The 25,788-nt window shown below is 37.2% G+C and overlaps 1 protein-coding gene across 11 annotated transcripts in view; it reads right to left on the minus strand.

The window, feature by feature from the left end:
* The window catches only part of rap1gap2b (RAP1 GTPase activating protein 2b), a 133,333-nt gene that overhangs the window by 83,075 nt on the left and 24,470 nt on the right, over window positions 1–25,788 (minus strand). For 3 of the 11 annotated variants that reach the window (XM_073934216.1, XM_073934215.1, XM_068215763.2), the window contains exon 1: window positions 18,994–19,241. In XM_073934216.1, the coding sequence (XP_073790317.1) occupies window positions 18,994–19,010 (17 nt within the window). In that variant the 5' untranslated portion in view covers window positions 19,011–19,241. 11 annotated transcript variants of the gene reach the window in all.

The raw sequence follows: 25,788 nt of genomic DNA on the forward strand, positions 1-25,788 counted from the left end.
CCCCTCCTCTTCGCGCTCGCCGGCCGACGGCTCGCCTCCCAGTGGAGGGCTTTCCCGACTCAATCAGTTTGTCCGCCTAGCTCACAGCGTTGCGTCGGCAGAGCGGAGGCCCCGGAGAAGGAGGAGGAGGACGAGCCGGAGCCGGAGCCGGCCGCGGTGGACGACGACCGGGATCGAGTCCGGGGAACGGCGGGTTCTGGAAATCAGGTAAGACGAAAAACGGAATCCGGAAAATAAGGGCGAGAATGCGGCGGGATCCGAAAACGCGGTCGAAATCAAAGACGGGGGCTTATGCTTTATTTTTTTTTTCGATCCGGCGGCTATTCGCACGAGAACGGCGCGGGCGCGAACGCTGCGCGCTCCCGAGAGGCGTCCGCCCGAGACGCGAAAAAGCGCGCACAAGCGGCCTCTCGCGGATCCGCGAAAACAAAAAACCGCTCGAATACGTACCTCCCGGGACATAAATCGCAGTCCGCAGAAACGTCCGCGGGGCTACGTTTCCACAATGAGCCCGGGTTGTAACAAACAGGAGTGAGACACAGGTGGAACTAATGAACATTAAGAAACGGCAGGAAACAGAACAAAGGAGCACATGTGGAAGATCACATGACACAAACACAGGGGCCTGACATTACCCCCCCCCCCCCCTCCCTCCCTTGAAGGCACCACCTCGTGCCTTTAACACAAGAGACAAGGGAAAAAGATGGAAAGGAGGGGGCCAAGGAGGAGTCTTAGGAGGGAGGAGCCATGGAGGAAGAGTGGTTGCTGACTCCAGGGGGCTGACGCCATAGCTGGAATTGAAGGCCAAGGAGGAGACAGAGAGCTGTAGGGCGTAGGTGATGTCAATGTCGCGGACCGCTAAGGTGGACCGAAACAACGACACATGTCTGGAAGCCCGTGGCAGGGCCAGAGCGATAGAGGACCAAGGCGTAGCTGGAGGGAAGGAGGAACTCAACGTATCTGTCAGGATGGAGGGACAAGGCACAGCCAGAGGAGCGAAGTCCAGAGGCGGAGGCAGGGAGATGACTGACCAAGACAGAGCTGGAGGGACGAGGGAGCCTGGTGGAGCTGGTGGGCTGATGGCCCATGGAGGAGACAAGGGAGGAGAAAGCCAACGTGGAGCCGTAGTTTAATGGTTCTCTGAGCTCCTCCTGGCCGGTGTAATTTCGATCTGTCGCTCGGAATGCGGGATGGCAATGGCTCACACACCACGGGTGGCTCTTCATTTGCGGTAGGCTCTAGCACACACTCCCTGCGGATGGGTGTTGGGCGATGATCCGTATCCACTCCAAAAAAGCAGCAAGATTGCCTCAAGGACCATCCTCGGATGACATTATATTATGTTAGTATTATGTCACTCCTGGGCTCTCTCAGAAAGGCAAAGGATCGCAGAAATTATCAAACACGTAGATTTGTTTACAAACACTCACTTGGAAGACATAGGAAACACAGGAGACTCAGGAAAGACATGGGGTGTAGACAATGCATAACATAGAATACCGGACGAAGGACTGAACAACACACAACCAGGGGTGAGACAGGTGGAACTAATAAACATTAAGAAACGGCGGGAAAAAGAACATATGACACAAACACAGGGTCCTGACAGTACCCAGCAAGCATTTTCTGTTTTTAGTAGATGTCTAAAGGGCTATTTATACTTCTGCATCAAGCGCATGCGTATGCTATTGGTCAGCCTATGCGTGGACGCATAGCACACATCATGGCCATCGGCGATGTTGATGTGCACCTCTCAAAAAATGTAATTACATGTTGCAACTATGCATAGGTGAGAGCTGCGCGAGCCCGAAGCAGCGAGTGTTTGCAAGTGTGGATTCCCGCGAAGCAGCTCCGGATGGAGACATGTTTTATGTTTATCTTTTGCTTAAGCACGTCCACCAATTCCAGCCTAAAAATAAGCATGTTTGAGCCACTTGTACATTAAGGTAGCGTTCAGAAAAAACAAAACACCAGCGAAGAAACTCGACACAGAGGAACATAAACACCTACTGCTAGCTAGAGTTTCAGAAGTGCTATTGCATTGGAACAGAAACAGCGTGTAAAAGTATAAATGCAAGGCTACACGCATTGCATGCACCATGGGTCACGCCAATCATTCCGCGCTGAAGTATAAACCAGGCTTAATAGATGTCTAATAGATGTCTAAACATAGTCGTCTTGGATAAAACAAGGCTAAAATTGGGTTGTCAGTGAAAATCTAATAGACATCTAAGAATAGGCCAAAACTAGACTAGTCATCAAATAAACAGAAATGACTTCACATATAAAGTCTGTCTAATCTGTCTAATTGACAACTACAATGTAAAACAAATCTGAAAAAAAAAAAACAGTGAAAAGACTAGCAGCACGACTTCCAGAAATGTTGCTTTAAATTACAGATAATAACCATTTCACAAAATTACAAGCAAAAACTAAAAATACAGAACATACTTAATGGTCAAAATTCATTTAATTACAGTTCATTACTGTTGATAATTTGCATTTAGACTGTGAAAAAAACAGAAAAAATTGTCAGAAATTTTTTTGATAATCTGTAAAAAAAAAAAAAAACTAATTTCTTGCTCCAATAAAGTCATTTTACAGATTATTACTGTAATGATACAGGTAATTACTGCCATTCTACTCATTATTACTGCAATTTTACAGACTATTACAGTCATACAAATTATTACAGTAAATATTTAACTTATTATTGTAATTATACAAATTAATAATTGTAATAAAACTTGTTTTGGGCTATTCTTAGATGTCTATTGGATTTTCACTGACAGCCTAAGTTTAGCCTTGTTTATCCAAGCTGTCTGTGTTTAGACGTCTACTAGACATCTATTAAACACAAAATTGTTTGCTGGGTAGCATGTTCTGTGGCTCAACTGATATATTTTCACATTCGTTACAATGTTAATTTCATGTCTTAAATTGTATCATTGATTATCCTAAAATAAAAGATCCATTTATGCATTGATTCCAGAGATTGTTTTTGAAATAAATCCAGAGTTTTTGAATAAATCCAGTTTAAAAGTCCACAAGTCATGTAGCTAGAGGTATTCATTTCCAAAACGTCTAATGGATTTATACAAATTTATTATACATTTTCAGTCAGTTTTTTCCACTGTTTTTACAACATAGATATTACAAGGAGAATATGACTAGTTGTAGGGTGATGGAAAATACAGTTAGTACAGTGTAAAAGTGTGTGTCTGTTTGTGTTTGTGCGCACCTATCCTCCATCATGACACTGTGTGGCATTCAATTTATCAGCTCGGTAGCAACAGGCAGCAATATTCCCGGAGGCTTGATGAAGTCTGATATTTCATATTTCAAATCGCAAAGGATTTATTGCATCTCTTTGACACTTCGTGACCAATACAAATGGACCAGGAGAGATAACTATAATGATGTTATTGGCATTCACAGCAAAGGATAATAATGTTGTTGTTTTTATTAGTAGCATGTGGCAGTTGTATTATTACATTTAGAGATTTTTAAAGAAGTTATCATTTGATTTGAATGGCATTGATGTTTTGTGTCATTGTGGTTATACACTATAAAAATGAAATGTTTTATGTTACTTTAACTAATTTTTCTGTTAATGTGGTTTCAACTAATTTTTTTAAGTAACAAAGTTCCATATTTTAAGTCTTATTGATGTAAGTTGAGATGACTAGAAAAGTTCATTTAATTCAACTAAAAGAAGGGAAAGTTCACAAAAAATTGTATAAATCCCGACATATTTTGACCCTCTAACAAACATGCTCTTTGCATGTGTGTTGTTTTTGCTGTCTTTCACACATTCACACATCCATTCCAAAATACTGGTAAATTCTGACATCCATAACCAGAAATGAGCTCTAAATAGCGGCGCTTGTATTTGTAAACAAAGAAGGGGTCTGGCTTTTGTTGATGATTTCAATTTTATTTAAAGCTTTAGCATTCAAACTGCTGATTTGTGCCAGAGACCTCCGGAAGTGCGAACCAAAGCTAAATGTTTCCTGTGGATGGATAAGTATTGAGAACAACTTCAATGAAAACATATAAAAGAGCACTTTTGCATGTCGACTCGAGATGTACATAAGTGTGTGCTGGCCGGCGCTAACCGAAGCACTTCTTCACATGCAACTAAAGCAGAGCTTGAAGGTAAACAAACAGAGGTTTATCATAAGCATTTTATCGATTTTATTTTGATCTGACTAACATCTAGCAGCTAAATGTGTCTAGAAAAAATATTCAAAGGCTTTTATTTTTATAAACAGCGCGGATGTGAATGCATCTGATTGTTCTGACTGGCGGAAGTAGACGTCACATGTCAGGGTGTCTAAACGTGAACCCGCTCTTTCTGGCAATTTTCCTTCTGCATCCACGCTGAGCAGCATTTCTGCAAATTACAGCTAATGCTACAACTTCTTTTTCCAGAAAATAGCTGGAACTAATTTTTTTTAAAAATGACCAGTTTAAAGGGTCATGAAACACCAAAACACATTTTTTGAGCTGTTGACAGTCGTATATGTGTTTAACACTGCTAAAAACACTATTAGGACACATACATTTCAGTAAAAAGTGTAAATTGGTTGTTTTTGCATTATTTCGAGCAAATTCGTACTTCCGGTTTGAAACTAATTTTTTAAGCTGCGTCACGGCCATGAGATAGTAGCGTGCAGACTGGACGTCTGTGCCAGAGTGTGTCCTATTACATCTTACAGTGTGTTGCATTAATGCATAAGTAAGGCTTGGTTCAAACCAATCAGCGCGCTCTATTGTGCAACTTCATTAATATTCATTACTGTCACAGTGTTTAGACGACAAAGACGCCACGTTGTATTGGCAAAACAAGCGTGAAGTGTTGCTTTTATAGTTTGCTGCAGTTAAGTTTTGTTTTCATTTTCTCTCTGTGAGAGCTCAGCTGGAGTCACGTGTGGATTACAGTGTACGCGACGCTCGACAACAATAACTTACGTGTCTAAGGAGGATTATTGTTTACCTGAGAGCTGTTCTCATCGGCAAACGCTGAGATCCGGATTCGCTTGTAGTCTCCTCGTAATAAAGACTCGGCTCTAGTTGCTGGTGATTGTCCTGTCTCTACAGATTTGGTAAGTGAGCGACCAGTGCTCTTTGTTTATTCAGTTTGTTCGTATCGAACAAACTATTACACCGAGTGTAAACATGTTAGCACTACAACCAAACTTTAACCTCGTGTAGGGTTTTTAACCGCATTTTGTGACCGGAATAACACACGCGGCTTTCTGACACTACCTGCCGTGTGCAACTAAGTTTCCGGGAAATGCTGAGGGTTTTTTTTTCTCCAATTCGCCGTGCGGTATCAAACATTGCATGAAAAATACACGCTTACAGCAGTTCCTCGAATCAAATATCTCGTTTGTCGCGAGGGACATGAATGAATTCCCTGAATGAAAGAGCCAAACTGTTGGTAAAGTCTACTATTTAATAATTTGGTAAATAATTCGACTACAGATGTCCATGTAAACACCATCACTTTCTCCCCTGTGTGTGTGTGTGTGTGTTTTGACTCTGAAAGTCAGCGTGTGCCCAAATAGACACTCCCACACCATGCCTCTTTTCTTTCTCCGACACTCCCCCCTAAACAGAGCTGGACACGCCCACTTTTCTGACTTTTTCCAAAGTAGAGGTGTGAAACCCCCTGCTGAAACGAGGGGGTTTCATGGCCCTTTAAACATGAGTCCTTTCTGGAAAATTGCCGCTAATTTTCAGGAAAGGTCTGTATGTGTGAAAGGGGCTAAAGACTCACTTAGACAAAATAAGTAATGCAATAAAAATTTAGTGTGTACAAACAAGCTCTGAAAGGTTTTACTGAGAATATGGTTGTGACACAAAAAAAAAATGTATGGCAGTGAGTTTGGTTATCATTCTTCTAAAAAACTGGACTAGATATGAATGTGACCTAATTAAGGACTCAAATACAGAATTACACAGCAGATACCCTTCCAACCACAACCAGCACCGTGCTGAGAAAACCCATACACTCTCTTATTCACACACACTCTCAAACACTACAGCTGATTTAGTAGTGGCCTGGGGCATTATAGCCATTGTTCTATCAGTGTAGTGGCCAGGTACTATGTGTTGCTGGTGGAGGAAAGCTTTCTGACACCCTTCTCCAAAACACCCCAAAGTGGCTCAATAATATTTAAATCTGGTGACTGTGCAGGCCATGGGAGATGTTCACTTTCATGTTCATCAAACCACTCTGTCACCAGTCTTGCTGTGTGTATTGCTGCTTTATTATCCTGATACACGGCTTCACTTAAGGATACAATGTTGAACCACTAGTGGTGGTGTGGAGAGACCCCCCTCATGATTGTGAAGCGCTTTGGGTGTATGGCCATGCACAATAAATAAATACACACTAAAATTTAAACACACACTAAATACACAATAAATGCGCTATATAAATACACATTACATTACATTACATTACATTGGGTGTACATGGTCCTCCAGAATGGTCCTAGGCAGTGATTTGCCCATCTAGTACAAGTATTGGGCCTAGGGAATGCCAAGATATTGCAGCCCACACCATCACAGATCCACCTCCACGCTTCACTCTGGGCATGCAACAGTCTGAGTGGTACACTTCTTTGGGGGTTTTCCACACCGTAACTCTCCCGGATGTGGGAAAGACACTGAAGGTGGACTCATCAGAGAACAATAGATGTTTCACAGGCCAAGATTATCACTGCTGGTACCACTGAAACCAACGTTTGGCACAAGCCTGGCCATGGAGATTTATATATATATATATGTATATATAATATTAATATATATTATACATCCATCCATCCATCTATCTATCTATATGTCTGTCTGTCTGTCTGTCCATCCTTCTGTCCGTCCGTCTGTCTATCTATATCGATTATACCATCCACACAACGATCAACAATAAACCACTGTACTTGATACTGAGGTCTTTCTGCAATGCACACCCATTTGGTACGTGCTACTCAACCGCACCTCCATCTGCTCTCACTCTCTCTCTCTCTCTCCTCCTGACCTTTTCTCTTGTCTTTTTCATCTGCTCTATTTCATCGTCTCAGTCCTGCACTTCTCTGATGTACACTGTCCTGCTTTGATCTGTAGCTGAGAGTCCAGAAATGTTTTGTATGCTAATCTTACTTTCAAAACAGGCTGCATTTGTTGACTTCTGTCAAAAATAAGTTTCCCATAATATGAACTGAACATCTCAACTGACAGGCGATAGACAAAGATTAAGAAAGCTGGATAGAAGCAACAACAAGAACAACAACGTAAAACATAAAAATGGCGAACAGCAGATTGAAAGGTAAAAATGATTCAATATCGAAAACACAATAGCTACTAATTGAAATGCTGTTCATTTCCATCAGCTGTCTGAGCCAGAGTGTCTGCAATGCAACACTGAACATCCTTCTGTCAGGAAGTGCACAATGTGTGTCCTGATTAACACGCCACTCGACTTTAATGGCTCTGTGACACACAGAAAGTCACAACCTAATCATACACAGCTGCAGAAATACCTTCAGAAGCTCAGGTCAATGCAAACCACGGTTTGTGACCAGTGTTGGGTAAAAAGTATTATTTTACATTGTCATACACTATAAAATGATTTGACAATAAATGTTTTCTGTTACTTTAACCTATTTTACAAGTTTAACTTAAGTCAGTTTTATTGATGTTAGTTCAGATGACTAGAAAAGTTAATTTGATTCAACTAAAAGATTTAAGTTCACCAAAAAAAATGTACAGGTTCAATTCAAACCACTGTGACCAGTGTTGGTTAAAACACATTATAGTACAATTGTATACATACCTTACTCTTTAAAAACAACACAAAAACAACATAAAACATACTTTCACGTCACTTTCATTATAAGATAACCAAGTATCACATGTAATCACTTTTTAAGTGACTTAGTTAAGATTGTAGTATAATTAGTTTTTTTTCCAAGCACTGTCTGTTATAAACAAATACAATAGGCTTGTGTATTGACCATAAGGAAATAGAAGGAATCTTTTAATTTAGATAAAGCCATTTTGGATTAGAATAAACTATATTTGAATCTATGGTTAATTTATTTAGATAATGCATTTAACTTAGGGTATAATAAGATGTGAATGCAAGGCCCTCTAGTGGTTGTGTGAGAAAAGGATATGCTGTATGATTATAAATATTCAGAAAATCTCAGATGCAGAAAATAATATGCACATCTGTAATGACACAATTTCCATAGAAGCATTTTTAAGGTTATTTTAATATTGCACATTAAATGTGTGCCAGTAATTCTCAAAATATGTTGCATAAATGACAATTATTTGTGTAACTACTGTACACAAATCAAACCCTTGTTGTAACAAACAGGTATTTACATGACCAGAAAATAATGCAGTTTAAAATATTCAGTATGCTGCGGGAAAATAATTCTTGCTGTTTTAGGGATGATCACTCAAATAATGTGGTTTGACACTGATCCCTACAGGCTGTGCTGCATGTAAAACCAACGCTAATTTCATGCAATCCTCTGGGTTTGCACTTAACTGCTATGCAATACAGTGTACATCTATTAGAGAGCTGACACAGCCTTTGCCAATTTGTCTCCATGCATTTAGCTTATAAACAAGAGTTTGAAATCTCAAACAAGTAATGACCCTAGAACTACTTTAGTTTACATGTCAGGTTTAGTTTAGTAATTTAATCAATGTTAAGGACCCTGCTGTTGACAAGTGCTAATTTGTCTACTTCTATATTTTCAAGCTGATTGCTTATAAAGCTATTCAAGTGTGCTTCAACAATAATATAAGCCACACACTGATAAATTATGTAACCTTTCCCCCTGCAGTCTTCAGCATCCTTGTTAGCACGCTCACTCACCTCCAATGCTGGATTTGCCAGTCTGAATTCCACTAAGAGAGAGTCAAGTAGAACTGCAGAGTAACCTTGATAGGGAAAAAGTTAAAGATGCTGAATGTATGCTCTTGGCTAATCAAGTGCATACAAATACCAGAATGGTATTCAAATGATAACTTTAAAAGTAGCTAAGTTAGCACATGTGTTTATCTAGAAAAACAATGCTACACTCATTCTCCTTTAAAAAAGTGTGTTCTATGTTTAAATGTCTGTTTTTGTTTTGGTCTGTGTAACCCACCCACTTCCAGGTTTACCAATTGGATTTTCAGCACTCCAAATTGCCTTGCTGGAAACACGGTTTATTTAATTTCAGTCATGAAGCTGCCAGACAAAAGGGGTTAGATTCAAAGGGCCGACTTTCTACGCATCGTAAAAAGCTTCGACATCCACTCAAAAAACCTCACAATGAATAATAGTGAACTTGATTACGGTTATAACTCAATTTATGTGTCTGACAAATGCAACCTCCAGCCTCCAAAATGAGACAAAGCACCAGAGTCATAAAAATCTGCACAAGGTGGTTTATAATTTGCAAAAAATACAAATATTGCAAAGGTGTACATTAGCTTGTTAGTTTATATTGTTTTGCTTGATACTTGATATCCTCTTCAGTTAAGCTGGTTCCTATTAATGTCATCAATCTGGAAAACTGCATAAGTGTCAAGTCTGAGGTACATGTGAAAAAAAAAACGTTTAATTTGGACTGCAATACCTGCTTTGACCAGTAGAGAGCAAACCTACATACATCGTTCTATGCATCATACACACCAGATGCTGATGAAGCATCAAGCATGAGTAGTTTACATGTTAACTCAATGCAAATATTCAAATAGACATCCTGCGGTGTGATTTGCGTGAACGAGACAGCGCGAATGATACGATTCATAATAGCATGATTTATTTGCTCGTGCCATGTCTGGTGTGGACACAGCATAAGGGGTGAATGGAATAAAGACCAGATACTGTGAGTTGTGTGAGTAAAGCTCACTACCCTGATCTTGCAAGGCACACTAGCAACTGCTCTTAGAGGCTAATATATTTGCTATATCTCTCATCTCCAATGTTAAAATCACTAGTTCAAATCTCAGTAGAACGGGGGTTGTTACATTGGTGCCGTGACAAGCCATTTATTGAGAACTGTGTGAGTGAACTTCACTCTGCTGTTCAAGAGGCATACATTTAAATGCTTTTATTGATTTAATCTGACTAATAATTAAGAGTGTAGTGGTACATGAATTCATCCCAACCCAGGCTCATTCTGAAAACGTAGTCCAGCGGACGTTTCTGGGAGCGCGAAATACGTCACGGGAGGTACGTATTTGTGCAGTTTTTGTTTTCGCAAATCCGGGAGAGGCTGCTGTGTGCGCTTTTTTTGTTTCTCTAACGTTTTACGCGAGTGCCGTTCGTGCCCGCGCTGTTCTCGGGTCAACCCACCAGAGGCCGCTGTCTGACTGACCAAATGATTGACCCGCCCGCCCGCTCACTTCCCTAAACCAGAGCAACAATTTAGAAAAGCCGTCTAGAAAAAAAAAGCCTGCGTCTTTTTTTTAGCACGTTTTCGGATTTCACCACGTTCTCACCCTGTTTTGAACTCGTTCGCTTTATTTTTTGGATTCTGTTTTTAACTAGGCGTCACACCGCCCCGTAGCGTTCGCTTAAAAAAATGAAATGCAGCCATACATACCTCCCGGGACGTATTTCGCGGTCTCCAGAAACGTCCACGGGACTACGTTTTCAGAATGAGCTTGGGTTGATTCATCCTGAACCATCACATTGCAATTTCATGCACTCTCATGGCGAATACAGTAAGTCCAGATGTGCAGTCACTGTTAGACAAAAAAGACCACAGCAGTGCAACAACTGAGGAGCCATTTACAAAGAACGCATCTGTGCTGCCATTGCCAACTTGCTACCCTGTAAACAAAGGTGCACAAGTCCTGCCTCCGAATCCTGGAGTTCAAGCCCAGCTTGAAAATTGAAACCCCCACCCACAAACACTGTTGAAAGAAAAAGAAGAAGACAAACACTGTAGCAGATCCCGGTTGAATCATGTCGCATAGAAGCTGTGCTCTGAATTGTGAGGGAAAGTTAGTCTTGTGCTATGTTGCAGTAATTTTTCTGACGAGCGCTTCAGCAATCTACACGATTACAATGGGGGATTCATCTAAAACGACTATTGATAGATGGGACAGTTCATGGATCAGTTCCTTCCTCCATTTCACAAGTGTAAGTCAGTGTGATTAAAACGGTTGCCTCGATGTTTCATCTAGCTTGCATATTATGTATTTAATTGTGTTTTGTTACTTGTAACCACACCACGTGGCTTGTGTATCTGGTTAATTCACGATTCTCATATTGAACACGTTGAAAACGCGACATGTGCTGCTTTGCTAACGGATTTAAATGCGTTTGAGCTTGCAATCCACTGCCGTTTGTTATTGTTATGGCCACCGTCAACTGTTCCTACACACATGCGATGGTCAAGTTTCAAAATAGTTCAGCTTTTGCCACTGTGTGAATTAATACTCAATGTGTGTCGTTGTTTTCACTTATGGTTAAGTATAAAGCAATATGCTGTTGTTAAACTGCATTACTTTAATGCACTCCTGCATTGGGCTCACACATACACTCTGCACTCTGACTACTTCAACAATGTTGATAAGCCGTGGTGGGCATTTCTCTCTGTCTCGTGCTGAACGCAATCGACCAATCGCAATAGACTGTGTTTTCGGACCAATCAGCGCAGATTAGCCTCATGCTAAGGAGGAGTTTGGGAACAAATTAATTTTTGGACGAATCACATGGGAGTCGTTGGGATATAGGTGAAAATTAATGCAAGTGTTTTGTTGTCTTTACATATATATATCAGCCTGTTGTTGGAGACCCTCAAAGCCAAAATATGACCCTTTTTAATGTATAATAGGTTCTCTTTAAATTATTCATGTTGTACCATATGCCCGTACTGAACCGTGACCCCAAAACTATGACTCCAGTGTACCGTTACACCCTACTAATAATCACACAACTAAAGAATAATATAACTGAAGTTATGAAGTGAGTTTTGAGTACAATGGCCAATCAACTGTGTTTAAGAATATGTTCAAAAGTGCAATTGGTATCAAAGTCTGTACTTTTGACAACCCAACTTTCAACACTAAGGGCTAAAGCAAAAAGCTAAACAGTCATGTAGGAATTTTAGGGATACATTTTTGATCAATACTTTTCTTGTCTAACAATGGTTTGGCAATATGACAATGAGATTTCTCAGCAGGAGCTGTCATTATGTCGGTTCCTCTTTCTCAGTGATTTTGAATTGTTGCTGTCTTTAGCCCAACTGCCTCCAGCAGATATGAGCGTCAGTCTTAATAGGGCCATGTGAAAGAGGTGTAGAGGGAATACACCTACATTTAACTAGATCACAACCACACAAACACACACACACACACACACACACACACACACACACACACACACACACACACACACACACACACACACACACAGACACACACACTGTTTATTTGTGCTTGCAAACATACAGGCATAATAAGTACTGGATGAGTGCAGTTGTGTAACTGTTCTATTCCTTATGAAAGGATCTCAATCTTACAGTTACGCATTTATTTTTCATCAGACGGGCTGTAGGGGATGATGGAGAGATGGACGGACAGAGCGAGGAATAGGAGGAAAGAGCAGTGATGTGGAAAAGGCTTTGTCTGTTGAGGAGCAGTAGTCAAAGGGGAAATAAAGAGTCAAGTGCACTAAAAGTAGGATGAACTTAGGTTGAATACCAGCGGGTCATCAAACGCATTTCGAGTGGAGATGACTAAAACAGGGAGAAATAAATAATCTATTTGAAAAATCGGTTTCTTTAAAAAATAGCTTGCATTTAAGCACAATTAGTTAACATAGAAAAAAGTCTGCAGAACCACCTTTTTCAAACAACCAGCCCCCACCCCCACGATAATAATAATAATAATAATAATAATAATAATAATAATAATAATAATAAAACCATGCACATGCATTCCCAACACCCAAACGGAGCTGTTTTTGGCTGGTTGAGCTTTGTTTTAAATGCATGTCAATTAAACCTTTATCTTATATATATCTTATAATGCATTTTAATGAATTACAGAGTGTATCTCCTGGATACATTATATATAAGCGCTAGTATGATTATTAGTAAATATTATCTATATTGTCTAACAGATTTATTATAATATTTAATAAAAAACCATCAAAACCATCTAAATAAAGTGTGACCATTTACAATATTATTTAATAAAAAATACAGAATTGTAATGTCATATTTAATAGTAATGTATTTATTCGAGCACAATTCAATATTATATTCATCATTATTATATTTAAATGTTAATTATGATAATGAAAACAATTAAATACTATCAAAATGGCTAACAAATAGCATCTATGGCAAAAAAAAATGTAATGGTGATGATTGTTGTTATACCTAAAATGATATTACAACCAATATCAAATATGACTATTAGTTATTAATATGTACAGTTGAAGTCTGAAATATCTGTTTATTTTTTCCCCAATTTCTGTTTAACGAAGAGCACATTTTTAAGCATGATAATTTTAATAACTCCTCTCTAATAACTGATTTATTTTATCTTTGCCATGATGACAGTAATTAAAATTTGACTAGATCTTTTTCAAGACACTTTTATACAGCTTAAAGTGACATTTAAAGGCTTAACTAGGTTAATTAGGCTAACTAGGCAGGCTAGGGTAATTAGGCAAGTTATTGTATAAAAATGGTTTGTTCTGTAGACTATCGAAAAATATATAGCTAAAAGGGGCTAATAATTTTGACCTTTTTTTTTTTTAAACAAAAACTGCTTTTATTCTAGCCAAAATAAAACAAATAAGACTGTCACCAGAAGAAAAAATATGATCAGACATACTGTGAAAATTTCCTTGCTCTGTTAAACACCATTTAGGAAATATTTTAAAAAGAAAAAAAAAATTGAAGGGGGCTAATAATTCTGACAATACAGTTTTTCTGAGTCGCTTTGGTGCGTTTCTCACAACACTAGTGCATTTCTGCACAACAGTTAATGCTTGTCTCAAAACAATTAGTAAAAACTGCAAAACCTGGATGATAACCTGCAAAAGCACGCCACATGCTCAAAATGAATAGTTCATTCCTCAAAAGCAAGTATTGATGTCAATGAAAGTGTCAGTATCATCAAGATGAAAGGTCCTGACACAGTTGTTCATGAACAAGATAGTCAAATGGCTTTGTCATGTTTTCATTATGACAGATACTCAGTATGTTTTTTCAATGCAAAAAAGTCTGATTTTGGTGACACATCCAGAAAACGCTCAGGACAGCACTATATACGGTAACACTTTACAATTAGGTTCATTAGTTAATGCATTTGCTAACATGAACTAATCATGAACAACATTTGTACAGCATTTATTAATCATGACTGAACATTTACTAATGCATTATTAACATTCAAGTCCATGCTTGTTAACATTAGTTAATGCACCATGAGTTAACATGAACTAACAATGAACTACTGTATTCTCATAACTAACGTTTATTACAGTTTTTATCAGTCGCTTTGGTGCGTTTCTCACAACACTATGCATTTCTCAAAACAGTTAGTACAAACTGCAAAACCTAGATGATAACCTGCAAAAGAGTGTCACTTGCTCAAAATGGATAGTTCATTTCCAAAAGCAAGTATTGATGTCAATCAAAGTGTCAGTATCATCCAAATAAAAAGTCCTGACACCATTGTTTATTGTCACGTTTTCATTATGACAGTTTACTCTGTACAATTTTTCCAATGCAAAAAAGATTTTGGTGACACTTCCTGAAAATGCTCAAGACAGCGCTATATACCATTTGCACAGCCATTTGCGAACTACAGTAAAGTTAGACATCACTGCATTTAGTGAGGTATCTGGGTACAAGACACTGAATATGTATGATTCACATTTTTACTGCATTTGCTCTTTGCAATCCTAATTAACTTACAGCATTGTGCAAAAGAATAAATAAACCCTTATTTACAACAAACATAAACTTTCTTTGGGTAGAGCTGTGCACAACTGTAAACAATATTGCAGTACATATTTGAACTGAACCTACAACATACACAGGTCTTTAAATCATTCATGAAAATTGTTTATTTTTTAAGGCATTTTCAGGAAAATAAAGATTTAAATTTTTTTTTAAATTTGCTAGACAGATTTTGACAACTCGTTCAAAATTTGTGTATATAATGACTCAAGTAATGAAATAAGGACTATTAGTTTTCTATGGAATGACTTTTAAGCATTAACAAGTTTAGTTAATTTTGACTGAAATTACATAAGGAAATGATAATGTTATAAACAGCAGAGAGTTGTATGAAAGCAAGTGATGCATGTCCAAAAGCATCTGCAGTGTGTTGGAAGGAATGAGAAACTGCTACTAGGATGTGCACAAATAAATAATTGTTTTGAGAAATGCATTAACTGTTATGCAAATGTAAATAGTGTTGTGACAAATGCACCAAAGCGACTGAGAAAAACTGTAGCATGAATAAATACTGTAGTAAATGTATTGTTCATTGTTTGTTCATGTTAGTAAATACATTACATAACATTAACTAATAAACCTTATTGAAAAGTGTGACCCTATATACTATTTGCACAGCCTTTTGAGTATCTATATAGTCTAATAGATTTATAAGGTAACACGTTATTTTGATGGTCCATTTGAGTATTAGACTGTCTGCTTTATATCTGTTGATACTGCTCCTTTAACTGCTCCTGTTGATACTGCTCCTTTAACTGACTAAAAGAAACTTTGCAAGTTCAAATCACACCAACCCTAACCCTAACCCCAATTTAACAGTCTATTTATAATCTAATGAGAATTAGTTGGCATGTAGATGCAATGTAACTTAAATTCAACAAACGGACCATCAAAATAAAGTGTGACTAATATTATTTAATAAAAAATACAGAATTGTAATGTCATATTTAACAAATGTATTTATTCAAGCATAATTCAATATCATATTTATCATAATTTTATTTAAAATGATAATTATTATAATAAAAACAAATAAATACTATCAAAATGGCTAACAAATAGAATTTATGGCAAAAAAAAAAGATTGTTGTTATACCTAAAATGATATTACAGTCAACATAAAATATCTATATTGTCTAATAGATTTATTATAATAATTATTAAAGATTACAGCATTGTAATGTCATATTTATTAGTGATTTAATTATTCTAGTAACAACTGAATATTATATTCACCATTCTTTTATTTAAAATTATATTAATAATAAAAACAAATAAAAACTATCAAAATATGGCAAAAAATTTATGATGATGATTGTCATACTTAAAATATTATTACATCTAATTATATAAAAAATAACTTACTATTATAATAATACTAACAGCAGTAATGATAATCCAACATACTAATATATTACTAATAACAAATTACTTAAAAAATAGCAAATACATTTAAAAATACTTCAGTAAAAACTGTATTTGCAAATGCACGCTATTAAACCAAGCAATTAGGAATCTTCTGCCCCTCAGAAGTGCTCCCCAGCTTAAATCCAGAAAAATGAGCTACATTCTCTCTTCCTCTCGGCTATATGTTGAGGAAGCTGTTCCCGGTTTAGATTTGCCGAGCAGCGAGAACCAGAGCGTGTGACAAGCTTTAGCGGTGAGAAACGGATTATACTTTCATCGCTGAAAAAAAAAACGGAGCTGAATGACACCCGAAGAAACATCAGCAGCTCCGAGCCATTTACTCGAACTGTCAGGATGTGCTTTCAGCTTACGTAATATTCCATAATCCCTCAAAAATGACTTTACAACCTCCCCGGGTGCGAAACCACACCATATTAACACCAACAGTGCTTTACAAACATAGCGTGAATAGACCACAAGAAATATAGTTTGCTTCTACATGGAAATATGTTATATTTATCCAATAAGTGCCAGAAAGACTTTTCATGCTGCTAAACTAACAAGAAACACTAAATTTTTTTTTCAATTTCTTAATGTAAAAACTTGAAAAAAAAAAATAGTAATTTGACTTATAGAGCAATTTATTCTTAAATTGTTATTTAATTGATACCTTGAAGCACCAAAATAAAAAAATATAGACATTATAAATGGCTCATTATTTCTGTGTATGGTTAAGTTAACACATTTTTTTTACTGTGTAATTAACTACGTATTGTTGATATTTTCATTAGTTGCAATTTCCTGATATTTGTTTTTATTTCGCAAAGAAATAAACAGTATATTGATCCACCTCGATTTTGTGTCTAAGATTCTGTGATTCTTATTATTGAACTGATCAATTTTCGCTTTCATAAAAAACATTTAATAGTAGTTAATGTCCTGATGCTTATTATTGAAAACAGGGGAGCAATGCTTTTTTTACCCCAGTAAAAGGTCAAAAATATGAACACATTGTCGCTGTACGTTCTTAGTTGATTTGTTTTTATAAAATGTTATTAAAATATGCAAAAGAGTTATTATTTTTTTAACTATGTATTATGTAAATATGTAAATGTGTGTTCAATTTGCTTGCGTTTCATAAAATCTCTTTTTATTACTCCATAATTCAGAAAAAAAAAATGAAAAAAGGAGAACATTTTGTATAATAAACTGTTTTACATAGATCAGGTTTATGTATGAACATATCCACCCATAGAAACCTTCAGAACATAGATATGGACAAAACTATAAAGCTTAGTGTTTGTAAAATATGTTAATTAAAGCCAAAAAGCCCCCCAAAAAGTTGCATGAAGAATGTCAAAGCACAAAGACTGAAAATGACAATCAAAAGTTTCTGAGACATTTTTAAGGTAAAAAGTCTCCAATTCTCCGAGAATATCCAGAAAACCAACAAGTCCACTATTAAGGGTTGAATGCTACACAGGTATAAAGCAGGTAATCATCTATTTTAATTACACAAACCAATTAAGTGTGACAAAATTAGACTAAAATTTCTATTAGACTGAAAAATCAGATTGTGAAAACCAAAAAGGCCAAAATCTCAAAACTGAGAGGTGCATGAACATTTTCACCAAAAACAAAAATTGTAAATGACAATCAAAGGTCTCTGAGGCTCTTTCAAGTTGTTGTTGTTGTTGTTGTTTTGCCACGTATTTAAATACATACATTTTCATTAGTTAATTCATTATTCATTATAATTTTTTTTTCATTAGTAATTTTCTGATATATATATATATATATATATATATATATATATATATATATATATATATATATATATATATATATTTTTTTTTTTTTTTTTTTAATTAAATTAAAAAAGTTGCATAATGATTTGTCATTACAACACAAAGACCGTAAATGACAATTAAAAGTCTCTGAGACATTTTATAAGGTAATGAGTCTCCAATAATCTCCAGAAAACCCATTATAAAGTCCACTATTAAGGGTTGAATACTGCACAGGTACAAAGCCGGTAGGCAGTATTTATTATAATTACAAAAACTGATAAAGTGTAAAGCCCAGAGATCTCAAAATTGAGAGGTGAATGAAAGATTTCACCAAAAACAAAAATTGTAAATGACAATCTAAAGTCTCTGAGGCTCTTTGAAGTTAAAGAGTCTGCAATTGCCAAATAATCTTCAAAACGAGAAGCACAAGATGACCACCGATTGCACAAGTGCACTATTAAAGCTGGGATGCTCCACAAATATAAAACCTTTTGAGAGAATTATTTATAATTCAGTCAAGAAGAAAAAAAGATCTTTTAAGAAAACAGCCTCAAATTTAGTTATTAGGCAATAATTAATAATCGACAGACACAAACCGATAAATTTCGACAAACAAAACACTTAAGAGTGAATATTAAATGTTTTTTTTTTTTTGCCTACACTGAAAAATCACTTAATGAAAAGCCAAAAAAAAAAAAAAAACTGACATGTGCATAAATAAACAGAGCATTTCTCTTTAACGGCATGAATCACAAAGTAAAGATTATAAATCAAAATGGAGCTGAACTCACCAGAGTCTCCGAGGCATTTTGAAGTTAAAGAGTCTCCAATTTTCGAATAATTTCCAGAACGAGAAGCACACGACGGCCACCGATTGCACAAGTGCACTATTAAAGCTGGGATGCTCTACAAGTATAAAGCCTTACACTTTTACATGAGAGGGATGGAGAGAGAAAGAGAGAGATGGAGAAGGGGAGGGCGATGAAATCCTCCCAGACGCCCTATAGCCCTGTCTGCTTTGTTCACTCGTTTTGATTATGCACCACACATGCACACTCACGCACACACACTTGTATAGCTATCTTTATGGAGAATTCCCATTGATGTAATGATTATTAAACTGTGCAAATTGTGTATTCTATCCCATTACACCTAAACCTAACCCTCACAGGGAACAATCTGCATTTTTACATTTTCAAAATACCTCTTTCTCTGTGATTTATTAGTCATTTTCCTAATGGGGACCAAAGATTTACATTTAATGCTATTCCTATTCTAAACACAAGGTACACCACACACACACACACACACACACACACACACACACACACACACACACACACACACACACACACACGCACGCACACACACACACACACACACACACACATACTTTTATGGTTTACAAAGATGTAATGTATTGTAAAAGCTGCTTATTACATAAACTGTGGGAAACCTGTGGCTAGTTTTGAATGATAAAATACACTGTTAACTATGATTTAAGCAGTTATATGAGGACACAAGGCATGACCTCATAAACCACCTTAATATAGTACAACCTGGTCATACCCATGCAATTATTAGTTTTCATGTTTTATTGAAACTTCTTTTTGAGTTTTGAGTGATAAAATACGCTGTTAACTATGTTTTAAGCATTTTGAATTTTGAGGACACAAGGCATGACCTCATAAACCACCTTAATATAGTACAACTAGGTCATACCCATGCAATTATACAATTTTGTGTTCTCGCAAACCACAGACACAAGTACAAACATACACACATTGAGTTTTCATGTTTTATTGAAACTTCTTTCAGTAGTTTTACATTGTAAAGATACAAGTTTGTATATTCTGTCCATGAATCCCAACCCTCACCAAAAAAAAAAAAAAATCAGCAGTTTAACAATTTTAAAATACTTAATTCTCTATGATTTATAAACTGTTTTCCTAAAAAGAGTCCCCAAAAGGTCAAAAGATACTGGTTTTGCTAAACTTGTGGGGACCAAGGATAGTATCGTGTACATGGTTTACAAGGACCTTCCATAGGCATAATGTATTGCAAAAGCTACTTATTATATGGCCTAACCAGGAAACCTGTAGCCAATTTGAATGATAAAATACGCCGTTAACTATGATTTAAGCATTTTGAATTATGAGGACACAAGGCATAAATCCTTCTGTTTGATTTATAAACTGTTTTTCTTAAACAAAAGCCCCCACAAGGTAAAAAGATGCTGGTTTTGCTAAACTTGTGGGGACCAAGGATAGTATTGTATATATGGTTTACAAGGACTTTACATAGGCATAACATATTGTAAAAGCTGCTTATTATATGACCCTACTAGGCAACCTGTGGTCAATCTTAAATTATAAAATATCTTGTTAACTATGATTTAAGCATTGTGAATTATAAGGACACAAGGCATAAATCATTCTGTATGATTTATAAACAGTTTTTCTAAAATAAAAGTCCCCACAAGGTCAAAAGATACTGTTTTTTTCTAAACTTGTGGGGAGCAGGAGCAACACACACACACAGAGATATGTCAGCAGGTTTAGAGAAGCTGGCAATAAATGGACTGATGTAAACCACTGTGAGCTTCTGAATAATACATGTGGCATCAAAGGTTGAATAGTTAACATGTTTGAATATTTAATATATGACTTGGGACAATAAATCATACGCAAATTTAACATCGAGGCATGCAGACATAATAATACAAAATGTATTAAAGAGGGTATCTGACACACACGCACACACGTCAGTTGCTTTCGGATGTACTTCATGTGTCAAATACAGTTATGTGTGATTGTGTTAATGCAATGTGAATGACAGACTTGTCAATGTCAGGTTCAAAAACAACTGAGGCGAAAACATTTTTACACTCAAGAAAATAGGTTTAACTTTTCATCGACTGCGATTGTGTTAGAGAGCTGTAAAAGGCAAATGCCAGATCCGTTTGCAGTGAAGCATTTATTAAATAATAATCCAAAGCAAAGCAACCCCATTCATGCTCAAAAACAAACAGAGACTGAGGGCGTACTCACACTATGTACACACTATGTACAGAAAATGTATATATATCCTTGCTTGTCTCCAAATTATGTAATTTTAGTTACGTTTTTAGGTAATATTTTTGCAAATTTTCAGATTAAACTTCCACTCGAATCAATTCCTTTAATATGCAATGAGAATTTACAGCAAAGAGAATTTACAGTTTTTCTCAGTCTTTTTGGTGCATTTTTCACAACACTATTTACATTTGCACAACAGTTAATGCTTGTCTCAAAACAATTAGTACAAACAGCAAAACCTAGTTAATAACCTGCAAAAGCGTGTCACTTGCTCAAAATGAATAGCTCATTCCTCAAAAGCAAGTACTGATGTCAATGTAAGAGTCAGTATCATCAAGATGAAAAGTCCTGACACCATTGTTTATGAACAAGATAGTCAACTGGCTTTGTCATGTTTTCATTATGACAGTTTACTCTGTTATTTTTTTTCCAATGCAATATTGTCAGATTTTGGTGACACTCTCTGAAAATGTTCAAGACAGCACTATATACTATTTGCACAGCCATTTGAAAGCTACAGTAAAGTTAGACATCACTGCATTTAGTGAGGTATCTGGGTACAACACACTGAATATGTATGTTTCACATTTTTTACTGCATTTGCTCTTTACAATTCTAACTATCTGACTATTCAGCATTAAGAAGTTTAGTTCATTTTGACTGACATGACATAACCAAATGATAATGTTAGAAAACAGCAGAGAGTTGTATGAAAGCCATTAATAATAATAATAATAATAATTCCTTACATTTATATAGCGCTTTTCTGGGCACTCAAAGCACTTTACACACAATGGGGGGAATCGCCTCATCCACCACCAGTGTGCAGCATCCACCTGGATGACGCGACGGCAGCCATTTTGCGCCAGACCGCACACCACACACCAGCTGATTGGTGGAGAGGAGACAGCGATGAAGCCAATTGGAATATGGGGATGGTTAGGAGGCCATGATGGACAAAGGCCAGTGGGCAGATTTGGCCTGGATGCCGGGGTTAAACCCCTACTCTTTTCGAAGGACATCCTGGGATTTTTAACAACCACAGAGAGTCGGGACCTCGGTTTAACGTCTCATCCGAAAGACGGCGCTCACTGAGCAGTATAGCGTCCCCGTCACTATACTGGGGCATTAGGACCCACACAGACCGCAGGTTGGGCGCCCCCTGCTGGCCTCACTATCACCACTTCCGGCAGCAACCTAGCTTTCCCATGTGGTCTCCCATCCAGGTACTGACCAGGCGCAGCCCTGCTTAGCTTCAGTGGGCGACCATGTGAGAGTTGCAGAGAGCTAGCTGCCGGTGAGTTGATGCATACGACAAAGAAAAACTGTAATAAAGGGACTAAGCCGAAAAGAAAATGAATGAATGAATGAAAGATCAGTAAAATAATATTTAAAATGATAAATATGTCCATTTTTAGTTTTTGTATGTTCCATTTTTCTTAATAATAACAAAAAAAAAAAAAAAAAAAAAGCTTTAATAAAAATGCACCTTGAAAAGCATGCCTTCAGCTCCAAAACAACACTGCATGACTGGCAGACATGTCAACACAGGTTCAAAAATACATCATCTTTCCTTGAAGACTGGCTTAAGGCCGTAACACCATCACTCTAATTATATTGACACCACATGCGACCTTCACATTCTGCCCTGCCTGTTACGGTTTACTCTAAGTCACTGCAAACAGGCTTGTGAATAATTTCTTACTAACATGACACAACAGCAAAGAAGCAAAACTCCCATGTACTGCAGGTCTGTTTACTTACGGCTGGACTGTTTTGTGATGGTTATTCATGCAGGAAAAAACACATACTAGTTCTCCTGCTAGCTTATCATGACACTCGGACGCAAGTTAACACAAACAAGCCAGTGCATGTGGTCTGTGTTGCATAAGCCCAAACCTCCCAGTCTTGCCAAGTTTGATGTGTGAAACGTGTGTGTGTTTGTGTGGGTGGGTGTTTTAGTGACATATCAGGACACAATGTATAAATGTACAAGTATAATGGCATAGATTTGACATAGAGATGGTGAATTATGGGGATGTTATGAGAACGTCCCCATTATTTTTTTTTAAAAGTGTGTTTTTTTGGTAAAAAAAACTGCAGTTTCCTGTAAGGGGTATCGCATTGAGTTAGGTGCTGAGGTAATAGAAAATACAGTTTGTACACTATAAAAAAAAAAATACTTAAGGAATGTACCCCACTATTCACATAAAAAAGTGTGTGTGTGTGTGTGTGTGTGTGTGTGTGTGTGTGTGTGTGTGTGTGTGTGTGTGTGTGTGTGTGTGTGTGTGTGTTCATCCACACCCTTGAAAGCAGGACTGAACAGTGGGTGACTGGTTGGATGAGGAGATCCCACCTGTTTCTTTTCCACCTGTTTACTAGCATGATCCATCAAATTAGACTGTAAACAAGTCCAAACTACAGCTTCATATGTTAGTAATATAAGAAAATAAATGTCTCTTATTGAAATATGTAGTAGAAAGGCTACATGTAGTATGAAAGATTACCTTTTTTAATCCACATTTATTTTGGACTGTGAAATCACCATTATTTTATGTGTGCATCGTTTGATGTCAGACGGTTGCCTCTGGTGAGTTACTGGCACTGCCTGTTGCTGTTTTTACAAAATACTGATTCATTATCACATTGGCAGTATAAGTCTTCACTTTTGTTGATTTTCCTAAAAAAGAGTGTAAAACACCCAAAGCAAAGACTGTGCTTAAGGCCTGTTCACAACGAGCACAATAATTATAAAGATAATTCCAAAGATACAGTTGTAAAACGTCTTTAAATCATAGTTACATAAAAAATAATCAGAATCCATTGAAAAAATAAAATTCACAGTATAGAGAAGCTCTACTTGATGCTAAGCATTAAACATTATTTAAAGATAATCTTGAAAAAAAAATTGCTAATGAACAATATATTGCTATATATCCCAAATTAATGTATAATATTTTCTTCACCTTAGTCTCCATTTCAGAGGTCACCACAGCGTAATGAACCGCCAACTATTCCAGCATATGTTATACGCAGAGGATGCCCTCCCAGCTGCAACCCAGTAAAGAGAAACACCCATATACTCTCGTATTTACAAACGCACTCATACACTACGGCCAATTTAGTTATACTGCTCACAAATTGGGCGAAGCAGTGCCGCAGTAGGTAGTGCTGTCCCCTCACACCAAGAAGGTCGCTGGGTCGCTGGTTCGAGCCTCGGCTTAGTTGGCGTTTCTGTGTGGAGTTTGCATGTTCTCCCTGTGTTCACGTAGGTTTCCTCCGGGTGCTCCGGTTTCCCCCACAGTCCAAAGACATGCGGTACAGTTGAATTGGGTAGGCTAAATTGTCCGTAGTGTATGAGTGTGTGTGTGAATCATAGACTGTAAAATATATGGGCGTAGTATCTGTGACGTCACCCATAGGTTTCTAAAGAGCGCAAAAGAAGCCACAAGTAGGCGCGGCTAACCGTCGCCATTTTGTACGCACCCACGGTGGGATACCAAACAAGGGCAAAGAGGCGGAGAGTGAGCTGAGCTACAGACACCTGCTGGCATTTAGCGTGGATCTGGTTCAGATACACTTTACTATGGGAGAAATGCTTAATACTTTATCAACAGTGACTCGTTTGTATTCTGACCACTTGTGCTTGGTTGTATACTATATCAATAAAGTGTTTAGACTTTTAAAAACACTGCTGTAATACATTGAGCCACTAAACATTGTTCTTATGACGTTTTTCAACAGGAGGAAAACGCGAATTACTTTCAAACACTTCAGATATAGTCTGTGTTAGTCAATGTAAGACTATTGATGAAATCCAGCATAACATTGTATGACAACGCTTCATATGACTGTTCTAGAGCCTACAGCTAATCAATCTAACAGATTCTGAAGTGCATTACAGCTCTAAATGTAAATATAAACGATAAATGATCTTAAATAAAACAAATACATGAATAGAGATGGTATATAAGTATATAACTTTACTCACATGGGAAACGGAGGCCATGTGAATGGTTTGTGAGCACAATTAAGTTCACTCAGCATGCCATGCCATCTAATAATTGTAGGAAACAAGTCCAAAAGGCAGTTGACTGTGTAAAGCCACATAAAACAACACAGAAATACGATAAATATGCCGAGTTCAGTGGCTAATCTGCAGGATTCAGCTGAGGTGATGTGACGGCGACCAACAAGACCAAGCTGTCCCTCAAGTGGCCACGCCCTTAATTATGCAAACTTAATATAACTAAATATAAAGGAAACGATGAGTTATAAAAAAATTCACCCCCCTCACAGTTGTCATGAAGGGTAATATTAGCTGTATTAACCAAAATCTTTTTTGTACCAGGCTGTAAACACCTTTTTTTTCTGCTGTAAAGTTGGCCATTCTAACAGTGGGCTCAATTGAAATTTGTTCTGTTTTGGAGCCAGGATCGGCCAGGACTAGCGGAATTTCGGATGAATTGCAGTTTTAGTTACTTTCGTATTGGCTTCCTGAGGGGAGAA

Source organism: Danio rerio, chromosome 21, assembly GCF_049306965.1.
Source record: "Danio rerio strain Tuebingen ecotype United States chromosome 21, GRCz12tu, whole genome shotgun sequence".
NCBI classification, from domain to species: domain Eukaryota; kingdom Metazoa; phylum Chordata; class Actinopteri; order Cypriniformes; family Danionidae; genus Danio; species Danio rerio.